The sequence below is a fragment of the Myiozetetes cayanensis genome, unplaced genomic scaffold (assembly GCF_022539395.1).
Source record: "Myiozetetes cayanensis isolate MyiCay16 unplaced genomic scaffold, myiCay2020 scf2-11, whole genome shotgun sequence".
In the NCBI taxonomy this organism is placed as follows: domain Eukaryota; kingdom Metazoa; phylum Chordata; class Aves; order Passeriformes; family Tyrannidae; genus Myiozetetes; species Myiozetetes cayanensis.
Window position 1 is genome coordinate 11477934 of NW_026087411.1, and position 11546 is coordinate 11489479.

An 11546-nucleotide genomic window follows, 5' to 3' on the forward strand; every position below is an offset into this window, starting at 1 on the left:
GGGTTGGCACCTCCTCTCCCACCCAGAGTTCCTTCCAGACAGGCCTCCTGAGTGATCCACTTTAATTAACAACTGCCCTGGGAAAGGGACAGGAACATCCCATGCTAAATGTCTGTTCTGACAAACACTGAGACTGGTGATGATTGTTGCTCTTGGAACATTTGATGCACAGCACTTGTTTGAAAAAGTGAAGTGGGAGGTCAAATTTTTGTAAGAAAAGTACTTTGATGGAAACAGGGACCAGGATTTCACTCTCATTTCACTCAGGGCCCATTTTAAACACTGAAAATAAAGTGTTGCACCAGGAAGGCACTAGAATCCCCACCAGCTCAAGAAATTTGCTGTATTAAAGCTGTGTGTTATCCTGTCAACATGCAGAACTCTCCTGTAGCAATGGCTTTAATATTAATGAAATCATGTCTATGTTTGCCATTCCTGGATGTGAGTCCAGTGCTAATTACACTCAGGAGCAGGAGCTGTTGGCAGACACAGCACACACCATTCCAAAGGGCTGAGTGCTTCCCAACTCCTCTCCAGCTCGTGGGATACAGGAGAGATCCCTCTTCCTCCAGGCATGCAGCAAAGTCTCGTGCTCAGGGCTCTCTCCACCTCCCACCTGCAGCCACTGGAGGCTGAAGCTCTTCACTACCTGCAGTCTCTCCATCAGGATTCCTCCCTTGCTTCCCTGTTCCACAGCACTGCAGCGAAATATTCTGGCCAAGAAAACACTCATTTCCTGTATCATCTCAAGAGTGTGATGCTGCATCTTCCCCCTGGGCTGATTTCCAAGCATCTCCCAACCTCTGATTCCTTTAAAACCAGAAGTTGTAAGTCAGTGTTTAAAACTCCCAGACTGACTTTACCTTGCTCCTCAAGGGAGTGGGTGGAGTGAGTGTGAACATTGGGATTCACCTGCACTTGAGTTCCTCCCACCTGCTCAATCTCCCTGGCACTTCTGGCAGATGATTCCTGGGCAGGGAGAGCCCGGAGCTCACCCCAGTGTTTGGGTCACCACAGAGCCATAAAGCTCATCAGCCTCTGAACAAATTCGGTTTGTGGGCAGAGACAGAAATAGATCCTGGTGAGCACCCAGGAGTGAGCTGACGTGTGCTGCCTTTTTGCCCCCACTGTGGCATGTGAAAGGTGCATGGAAGTGTGTTACTATCCTGCTAGCTGAAGGAAGAGACATGGATCTGTTCAGACCATCCTGGGCTAGACTGTGTAGAGCCAACAGCCTGGTTGGAAGCCCTTGGCATTGTGTGAAGCACCCAGCTGAAGTGAAAAAGGGATTGAGACCATTCCTAACTGTTATGGTTACAAGCGAGGGACGGGAGCTATAGCAATAAATATTCATACCATTACATCACCTGAAGGGGCATGCCGCTTTGTGGAAAGGGTTGGTCCAGGGTCTCAACCATGGCAAGAAACCGTCTCTGGGACAGTAGCAAAGCCAGGAGCCACTGACTCGCCGTGTCGTGCTGGAATCGAAGCAGCCCAGGGGTCACCGCTGCCCCAACTGCCACCCTGGCACAGTCCCACCAGCGCAGCCAGAGTGTGCCCGGGACCGCCAGAGCGCCACTGGGAACTGCTGCTGTTCACTTGCCATGAGGAATCACTGCCTGTGCCCGAGCCCCTGCCGCCTCTACACAGCCCAGTCATGCAAGCGGGCCAAGGCACTGCGTCGGGGGTAACACCTGGCAGGGAACAAGGAGACTCTGAATGGTACCACTATTGCAGTTTTAGTTTAGTAGGCTAAACCGGGTGGTGTGGCCAGTTTGGTGTTGTGGCTCCTGTGAGCAGCACAGTTCTCCTGTTTTTTTGCTTTTGCCCCTGTTCTCCCATTGTTTTCTTTCATTTGGTGGGGTGGACAGGAGTGATTGGCAGGGGGGACCCTCCACCATTCTCTTTCCTCGTTGTTTCCGGAGGACCAACTGATGCGGTGAACTCCTTTTTTGGGGGTAAGCCATTTCCCTTGTATCTTTGTGGTGCTGCTATATTTTCTTGTTAGTAAACTGTTAATTTTTTCACTTAAAACCTCCTCGCTTTTTTTTCTTTTTTTTTTTTTGTCTCTCTGTATTAGGGAGGGGATGTGAATAAAAAGGGGAGGGAATTCATTTTATTGGAGTTTGCCTCCCAATATTTGTCTTCAAACCAAGACACTAATAACGCCTTTGAGATTCGGAGAGCACTACTGACATCTTGCCTTCCTACAAACTTAGCTGTGGCTTGGCTTTCCTGCTTCCTGAACAACTCAAGCCACTATAGTCTTTGGCACCAGGCTGTCAGTGGTGGCTTGTGTGTTGGGTGAATGTAGCACTAAACTACGTCCTTTCATGACCCTTCACGAGCTTGCTTTTGAGCACTGTTTTTTTTTTCAGGCAAGAGACTGCTGTTCCCAAAGACAAGATGCAGCACAGCTGCCTCTCTAGCACTGGATGCTGAATTTGACCTGCTGGTGGGCCACCTGCTCATCACAAATAATGTTTCTGAAGAAGGACTTGAGACTTGTCCAGCTTGGAAAGGTTTGCTTTGGGATTACTTGGAGCAGAGACCTCAGCTATGCTGTTAATAGATCATCTTAAAATCCCCAGACCTTGGCCTAGAGCCCTTCACTGGCCTTTCTTGACTGAAAGGTTGTTACAAAGGCTGAAATTGTTACTGCTAATAGGAGTTGTAATATTGCTGCAGAAAGACAACAACTCTCAGAAGAAAAGGAGTGTTTGTGGGGAAAAAAACATGCTCTTTGTGGAAAGGTCAGGACCCTTTCCATTTGGTCTGTGTATGACTGAATATGGGCTCATACTTTATTGCTGTTTTAAGGGAGTAGCTACCCAAATCCTTGCTAATAAGGACATTAGTCCAATGTAAGCAGTAATTGGCCCATGAATGAAGAGTGAAGGCTGAAGGAATGGTGGATGCCCACGCAGAGAAGACCATCAATCTGCTGAACCTGAATATAATCTGTGGTCTGCCAGAGATTAAATGTCACGTATTAACCTATGTGAAACTATGTTGTTTAACCTCAGCAGAATTATGCTTTGGGAATATGATTAAGTTTATTCATCTTGGCATTTGCAGTGATGCCCTTTCATAGGGTAGATTAGCATTTGATTAAACTAGATGCACTAGTTAGACTGTGTAATTTCTGGGCTATGTTTCAAGACATCCTTATTCATACTTCTGTCTTGAAAAAAGAACTTCTGTTTACCTCTTGCATTCCTGATAGATCTGTCTAACCTTTTCCCTAGCACAGGAGACTCTTAAAACCTGTGCATGTGTGCATACCCAGGCAAACTATCCCACTGTTGTAAAGCTTTCCTCAGTATTGTAGTCACACGTGCTGTGGTTTAGACTTCCTTCCATCATGGTTTTGTGAAGGTTATTACAGAATAAACCAAGTTCCTGGATGTGCTTGAAAATGCAGCCAGAGCATGGATGGCTCATCAGTGAATCAATGACAATATGTGTTCATGTGCACTTTAGTTTTGGAAAAAGGGATACACAACTGGATAGCAATACATTCAGTCAAGGCAGGTCTTTGTTACTTTTGAGCGTCTTTCTCAAGGAAAAAAGCAACCATGTACTTTGAGAGAAAAGCTCTGGGGTGGTCCTGTGCATTCTCCACTTCAGTATTGATGTCGACAGTCCAGGTAAGGAAAAACTCATGGTGGTAAATCCCCTGTAAAGCAGGCTCTCATGGGGAAAGCTATTGGTGACAGTGAACAACAGTGACATGTACTTTCTGTAACCAAGGTGTTATCCAGACCTCAAAATAGCATCTCAGCATCTGCAAATAAAAAGAGAATTAGTGAGAAAGTTCAGGTGTCTGAAGATTGGTCTCAGCATTGCGGGCCATGATGGGGCAGGAGCATCTTTTTGTCTGCCCACTTTATCCTAGGAAAAGTACTGGTTGCTAAGTAATCATGTCTAGCAGGAAGGCCTGTGTAAAGGTTTCCCCCACCCAGAAAACCTCTATTTAGCACCTACTGTATTTCTGCACACTTTTACCCAGGGATATGGGCTAGGTAGATATGTCCAGTTCAACTCCTTGCAGACAGGAGCTGGCCCTGGATGCTTGAGAGGTGATAATCCTACCTCACCCTGGCTGGCTCTGCAGAGAAGAGGCTTGTGCATCTATGGGGACTTGGCAGAGCTGGTCTGAAGGTGATTATACAGCTAGACATGGCCAAGAATCACCTCCAGTTACTCCAGCAGTTACTGAATCCCCCAAAGGAATTGGACACACCTGTTGCAGGTTTTTTTTCCTCTGGAAGTGACAGCTGTCCAGGCTGGAGTGCTCCCTCTTCTCGCACACAGTACGTTTGATTTCCACGTGGAGCATGTATTTCAGCCCTCTGACAATCTAGAGAAAGTAGTTTCCTCCATTAAAGTAAGGGCAGGGGAAAGAGATGCCAAAATTTTGGCTAGGAATCAAGTGCTACATCTGAGAATTGTATGTCACATACACAGAGCCCTCCTGTGTGGCAGGTGATAGAAGGACAGCTTTAGGCATTCATAGCAGTCCTGAGGAGGATCAGGGCTGCCGTGTCTTGGGTGTGCCATAGGAGGGTCAATTACAAAATGGGTTGAAGGAGCACCAGAGGTCTGCTCTTCTTACCTGTACCATGGCTTTGTTTATCTGTGAATCCTTAAACAGAAAGAGGTCATTGGAACTGTTGTTGTATCTATAAACCCCAAAGCGAGCTGCCTTGCGAACGCCAGGGCTGTTGATGTTCACTGGGATGGGGGAGCCAGGTTTCATGGTTGAATGAGGTGGTGGTACATGTGTATCTGAAACAACACAAAACATGACTGTAAAACACATCAGCTGCCTGAAAGGGTGGGACCTTTAGCCCTGTTAACCTTCTTACTTGTCCAATGCATTTGTGCTTCAGAAGGACTCTGCTCACATCTATTAATTTTCCTTTATATGTTTGAAATGGTGAAACAGTCTGGTGGAATGAAGTGACATAAAGAGCTGCTACCAGAAGTGATAGCAGAGCTCAAACTGACTTAGAAGAAGCCAGAGTATCACAAATATTATTTAAAAGTCTCTGGTACAACTCCCAGCTTATAGAAGAACTGACTTTGAATCTGCTTATAAAGATGGATCATGTTGTTCCGAGTACAGTATAGTTTGGATAACATATCAAACACTGGCTAGAGAGCCCTGCTGCTCTTAGTTTGCATATCTTATCTTTCAGATATACGTTCTTTCTCACCCACACTACCCTTAAGCCTTTGATGGCATCTTGAGGTTAGAAGCATTTAGATGGTGATCAAGGTGAGGGGAAGATGCCCTCATTGTATGTGCCGACAAAAGAGAGGGTGTCCTTTGAGTGCCATTACCTGAAAAAGTTGAATTTGTGTAAGGTGATGGCCCAGCTCCAGGCACAAGGCAGAATGGCTCAGAGGGTCAGATAGCAGTGCAGGGTTCTGCTTTGCATTGCATCTGCAGCATTGCTGAAACGCTTGTAATCCAGGTCTGGGCAGGAGCAGAGGTACTGCATGACCTGGACAGGCACCTACAATACTTAGAGGCCCAGAGGATGTGATCTCATGACTTGGGCAGAAAACTCTTGCGGCTCTACCAGGAGATGCTTAGGGCCAGAGTATAAATGTTTCAGACACCATCCTTGCTTCTAGATTTGTAAATGTGAAAAGAGGGAGAAAGAGAGAGAAGCCAGCCCTCTTCCTGTTCCTCCTGGTGGATGATAGTAGGGTTAGATTCTTTTCTTCCTCAAACTTAACAGGCAATCCCTTTTATAAAGCAAGCAAGGACTGTTCTTGCAGAGATGAGCTGAATGTTGTATTAAGAGGACCTCTCTTGTGCTTTCTTCCTTAAGTAATACTTCTGAGACCTTGTTTCTGCAGTACGAGAGAGCAATCCTGTAGATACTCCCTCCCAGCCTGCAGTGAAACAAACAGGCAGATCGAAACAAATTGATTTTTTTTTTCTCATCAGGTGCTTTCAGAACCTCTTCCCCTTTACTAGAAACAAGGCTAGGCCTTATCTTTACACTTAAGATGCAGCAGAGTTCCTGCATGCCTCTGCAACACCTAAAGGAAACCACAGCAGAAACAAAAATCTCCTGGCTAACCAAACACCATCCGCAAGTGCATTTTCTGTATATGGGAGGCAAAGTGAAACTGAAGTCAACTAAAACCTTCAGAGAAAAACACTCCTGCCTGCAGCTCCCATTCTAAAGATTTAAGGGCAGTCTGCAATTAAGAGTTTCCTTGCTCAGCAGAGAAAGAAACGATACAGAAAAATGCTTAATTAAAGTCGGCTAATCGGCACTCAAGTGCCCATCTGTACTTAGCAATCAAGTTGTTACTCACAATCTTTAGATTTAGTATTTAAGGTCGTGCAGAGTTTAAATACTGACAAATGAGTTAAAACCGTAAGTTGACTTTAAAATCCGTAACTGATATCCATGGAGAGAGCATGCTTAACTACAAGGAAAGTCTTTTCAACAGTTGGATTTCAGCTGCAGTCTGAACTGATCATGGAGTTGGAGAAGGGCTGTTATTGACCAGTGCGTGAGGTAGCAGCACTCACAGAACCTAAAACACGAGCAAAACAGCAATTATTTTCCACTCTTACCACTTGAAATCCCGTTGAAGCTCCAGAGTGTTAAGCAGCAAAGTGCAATACAACTGTAGATGAAGTTCACTGCCATCTCCACCAGTTCATAGGAGCCTGTCAGCCAGGAGAGTGACTGCTCTACTTCCTGCTGGAGAAGTTATGCCTCTGTGAGTGCTCTTATTGGCTGTGGGGGAAAGAAAAAAAAAATCACCCTAAAACTTCTGAGTCATCACAGCTCTGATGCCGACTTTGCCTCCTGCTGATGACCACATACATCGAAGCCCAGCCACAAAGCTCTGGCTTGGTGATAGCAGCACCAGCCTTGCATTAGACAGGGACTTTTGCTTTGTGATCCTCAGGGGTTGTGCAGAAGCGTAGGCAGATATGTGTGACATAACACTGGGAAATGGTGTGGGAGTGAGGAGTGTAACAGTCATGTGCTTTAAGACTGAGGGGGAAACTTAATCCCTAAGAAATGGGCAATGAGCCCTGTGGATGTAGGCCTTGGCTTGTATATGTGCATCTGTATGTGGAGAAGCCTGACAGAGATGATGAGTCCAGTGTCTTGCTTCTCCTGATGTGGAGATGTGGGGTTTGGGTGAAAGTCACACAAAAGTTTTAGGGCTACCTACCCAAGGGGACTGAGTGGAGCAAAGCCAGTAAGAGAAGATTTTGGTTTCGATGGTAGAGGAGAACATCGTGCCCTACATTTACAGAAGGTGTTATGACAAGAGGAAAGGGCTGTGTTAGGTTCAGAGATGAAGAGGTTTTCTCTAGATGCTTTGAAGAGACCAAGGGAAACATGAGGATAGGGGTATTTTGTCTCTCTGGCTTGCAGAGCGTTTCAGGTCTAGGACTGAATTCCCCAGTGTCAGTACTTGGTTTCCAGAGAGGTGCTCTCTAGGGAGTGTCGGCCCATGCTGAGAAGCTTGAAAATCTGAGAAAGGGCTCAGATGCCAGATTTGTGGTCCAGCTGAAAGAACCAGCTGACAGATTCAGGAGACTGGGAGATGAACCGTTGTCTCCCTAAAGGGTTTAGAAGGGGTGGACCTCAGTCTGTGTGTGTGCATTTGCTTCAGGTGATACTGAAAAGCAGCAGAACCAAAGTTCTTGTTTGCTTGAGATACATCCCTTCTGATTCTCTGAGACTTCTCTAAGATTATTTGTGAGTAGCAGAATGCTGTGAGTAATGTTTCTATTTCTCCTATCACAGGTGAACAGGAAGGTGATGGCTGCCTTTCACTTGCCCCAACAATGAATCCTGCTCCTTTTTGACCAAAGACTGCCTCACGTAAAGTCCTAATGCAGGGCAATGTACATGGTGTATAAGAGGCTAGAGGAAAATAATCTTGGAGTTTCCTTGTAGGAAGGGATTAGTAAACACTCTATTGAAATGTCCCACCAGGAAAGAATGGAGGAAGCATGATGTGTCATATTTATCATCAGCCCTTCTTGCAAAGTCTGCTGAATCAGACTCCAAACCCCAAACCCCGTAGAAAACATTGAGACAGAATGAGAAGGACAGTATTGAGAGGGTTTTGCCTCCTCCCCCTCCTTTTCTTTTCTTTTTTTTTTTTTTGAGCTGACGTAGTAGCCTGTCCCATGACTGCGACACAGGTAGAGTCTCAATTGGGTATTTTCAGGCCTCCCTTTCTCCTGAAGAACTGTGCTCTACAGTTTCTACCTCACTGAGAGACTCTGGAAGAGTGCCTTCCTAAGCCTATAGTCTGGACCTCTAACATGCAAGAAGGACATGGTTGGGACCCTTGTCACCAGATCCCTACCACATGATGAACCAGAAGGTGGTTCAGGTCCTGTGGGACCTCCATTGCATCTCCTTTTGCTTCCTGGTGTGCTCACAGTGGCCTTTTGATTTGAGTTGAAAGGGGCCTACTGTGAGTGATTTGGTGGGGGGGGGGGGAATCTTTCTGGAGTGCAGATTCTTTCCTCACTTTAAGGAAGCGCCTGGGGCATCCTGAGCAGCCCTTTGACAGCGTTTGGTGTGAGTGGGGACGGTGACTAGCAGAGGTAGCGCAGTGCGCGGAGCTGCGGTGCTGTGGAGCTGTGGAGTCGCAAGGCCACCTTAATTCGGTGATGGCACTAGAGGGCACCAGGCGGTAATTCCCGGTGCTGGAGCACAGCCTGCCTCTTCGGAGGACGCATTTTCCCCGCCTTTTTTCCCCCCCTCTTCCCTTCTTTCCATAAAATCGATCATTTGTAGCTCCTCCACATCAAGTTTTGTATTTTTCTGCTGCCCTTCTTAGGATTTTGTTGAGGAAGTTTCTCCAGTTCTTTTCTCCTAGGAAGTAACAGAGTACTCACTGATGAGTAGTAATATTAATAGTGCTGGGTACAATTATGTAACAAGCACAAAGAACATGACACGAAAAAATCCCACCAAAAAGCTCCCTTCCTTCCCCCAAAAACAGACAAATAGCTGCAAACTCCTCTATATGGATATACTTGGGTTTTTTTAACTTGTGCTGTGGAAAAATCTGTGACTGGAGACTGGGACTATAGTCCCTTTGTGATGTCTAGTTCCAAACAGGTGTCATTTCCTAGAATACTGCTCTGTGCCCCAAATCCATCTGCAGGAGGAATGGAGGAGCAGGATCCTTGTCTGACATGTAACCCCAGAAAATGGGTCAGATACTCTTATAATTGAAGATCCTTCAAGGTCACTGATAGGAATTTCATCCACTTTCCCTGGAACTCATGTGTAGTTCACTTTCTTCACTCCAGAACAAGGCATTTGGGGAACTCTGTGGAGTAGTTTCCACTCGCTAAATTTCCCATTATGTGTCTGTTTCTGTGTGAGCAGATGTCCTGAACAGGGAGAGAATGAGAGTAAGTGGGCAAGGAAAGACTCACGGATTATCCCAGAGTAAACAGAGCACTTGCTTTAATCAAATAGCTAGTCCTGAGCCAGTCTAAATCAAATTTGTGATCTTTCTTCATTAAGCTGGATTATACAGGCCTTAAAAGTCTTGCACACACAGGAGAACCCTCGTGTTTGTTTTTTTTGTGTGATTAGGAGATGTTTGTTGCAAGCTTATACCAAGCCTCCTCTCTTTTCTGCAAGGAAATTTGCAGGGTCATTACCTTCTTTCTCTCACTGTTGGTGTGAGTTACTAGAGGCTTTGGAAACAGTGGGTAACTGTGGGGACTTTTTTGATTAAAATAAAAAAGAATCCCACCAAACTTCTATTATCCCTAAGCCAAGGGTATAATTATATTCTCTTTTTTACTGAAGAAGCAAAATCCACAGTATTGATATTTGATTTTCATTACATTTTGTGCATGACATGGAACTTCATCATCACTTTTTCCTTCTGTTATTCAGGGCCAGACCTTTTTCCACAGAGCACAACCCAGCAGTTGCTACCATGGCTTCCTGGAATAATGCCAACTGGACCTGCAAGGGATCCTGTTGGAATTATACTCCTGTAAATGCAATCCACAATATTTAATTTTCAGTTTTTAAGCCTAAACTCGAAAGAAGTGGGTATGTCATCTTGCACACTCAAGACCTGCACTTTGCAGATGCCGAAATATGTTGAGATGCATAGGAAAGACAGTTCTAGAAAGAAGGACAAGGGTAAAGAATTGAGGTGAGGACTCAGCTGCTCCTACAGCAGGAACACTTCACTAGCTGGCCTTTTGTAATTGGAAAACCATGCAGTTCATATAGCAGCAGCTTTACAGTAGCCACAGGATGCTTGATACCCTTCTGAGCAGGTATGTGGCTGAATAAGTTTGCTGAGGTGTACGGGAAACAGGAAAATGGTACAGAGCATATGTCCCTACGTAGCATTACGTCAGCAGTGTGAGTATGTGCATATCCACACAGTTGTGAATTTGTGTACTCACTAACAATAGGATGAACAGGAGGAATTGGTGAGTTGGCCTCAAACCAGAGAATTTGCCTCATACTCCCTTGCCTTTTCTGCCAGATGTTTTGTACCTCACCAGGACCCCACCTGTGCCTCCACTACAGAAGCGAAGGTTTTTCAAAGGGATCAAGACTCATGCAGTTGCATCTGTCTTTTAATACCAGCAATAACTTTTGAATTCCATTAAATATGAAAGCAGTCTGGAAGACTTGAAGATAATCTGGTTACCATATATTTCTTGAGAAGACAGGAGAGAAGAAATTACTGGCTGGGCTGAGGAGTACAACTGCAACATCATTCAGTTTATCTGCCAGCAGCACTGTCAGCTGCAGTGCAGATATTGCCTAGAGATTGCACTGTGGGTTACCTATAGGATGGGTCATATGAAAAGACCCCTCCATGTTTTACCTTGAGGCTATTGTGGTAATTTTGACATGAACAAACCTCCCATCCTCTCCATCTGAAGAGCACAGAAACATTAGTTATGTTATCTGGCTGGAGTCCTTTCTGGAGACTGACCTAGAAATATGTCTTATTGCTCTGGAAACTGCCTGGGGAGAGCCACAGGGTTAGGCAGACACTTAATCACAGAATATTCTGAGTTGGAAGTGACCCACAAGGATCACTGTGTGGGCGCTGTGTCCAGCTCTTACGTGAGTGGCCCATATGGGAATCACACCCACAACCTCAGTGTTATTGGCACCGTGCTCTAACCAGCTGAGCTAATCTCAGCATCAGTGCTGCTAAATGGTAGAGTTTCAGCAGTGCTGGAGCTTCCTGCTGTGGACCAGAGTCTATTGGGCAAGAACTCTCTGTTAGACACCAGCTACCACAGCGATCAACTAAGAGTAGTTAGCAAGTCTCTATCTAGTTTACTGATGAGAACATTTAAAGCTGCCGCTTACAAATGCTTTTCCTCCCTTAGAGTCACCCTGAAGGAAGCAAGCCACTGTTTCTATGAAAAGAGGGACGAGGTTGTCTCAGAGGTGGGAGGTTTTGTGATATGAGCTCAACAGGGGAAGTTGCAGAGGGTTAGAGCTGCTAAACAGCCATTTACGTGGTCA

General features: G+C 45.5%; 1 protein-coding gene across 1 annotated transcript; it reads right to left on the reverse strand.

The window, feature by feature from the left end:
- Positions 1-1584: 1584 nt before the first annotated feature.
- Positions 1585-6755, reverse strand: CST7 (cystatin F). Its single transcript, XM_050314701.1, has 4 exons — positions 6608-6755; positions 4619-4791; positions 4247-4363; positions 1585-3787 (listed from the first exon to the last, which is right to left on the reverse strand). The coding sequence occupies exons 1-4, from the start codon at positions 6681-6683 to the stop codon at positions 3707-3709; spliced, it is 447 nt and encodes a 148-aa protein (XP_050170658.1). The 5' UTR covers positions 6684-6755; the 3' UTR covers positions 1585-3706.
- Between the last annotated feature and the right edge of the window lie 4791 nt (positions 6756-11546).

What these genes read in the sequence shown, in the direction of transcription:
- CST7 (XM_050314701.1), bottom strand. Translation starts at nt 6,683, where the DNA reads ATGGCAGTGAACTTCATCTACAGTTGTATTGCACTTTGCTGCTTAACA. An exon ending in TAAACAAAGCCATGGTACAG is followed by an intron (nt 4,364 to 4,618) that starts GTAAGAAGAGCA and finishes TACTTTCTCTAG; the next exon opens with ATTGTCAGAGGGCTGAAATA. An exon ending in GGAAAAAAAACCTGCAACAG is followed by an intron (nt 3,788 to 4,246) that starts GTGTGTCCAATT and finishes TTTTATTTGCAG; the next exon opens with ATGCTGAGATGCTATTTTGA.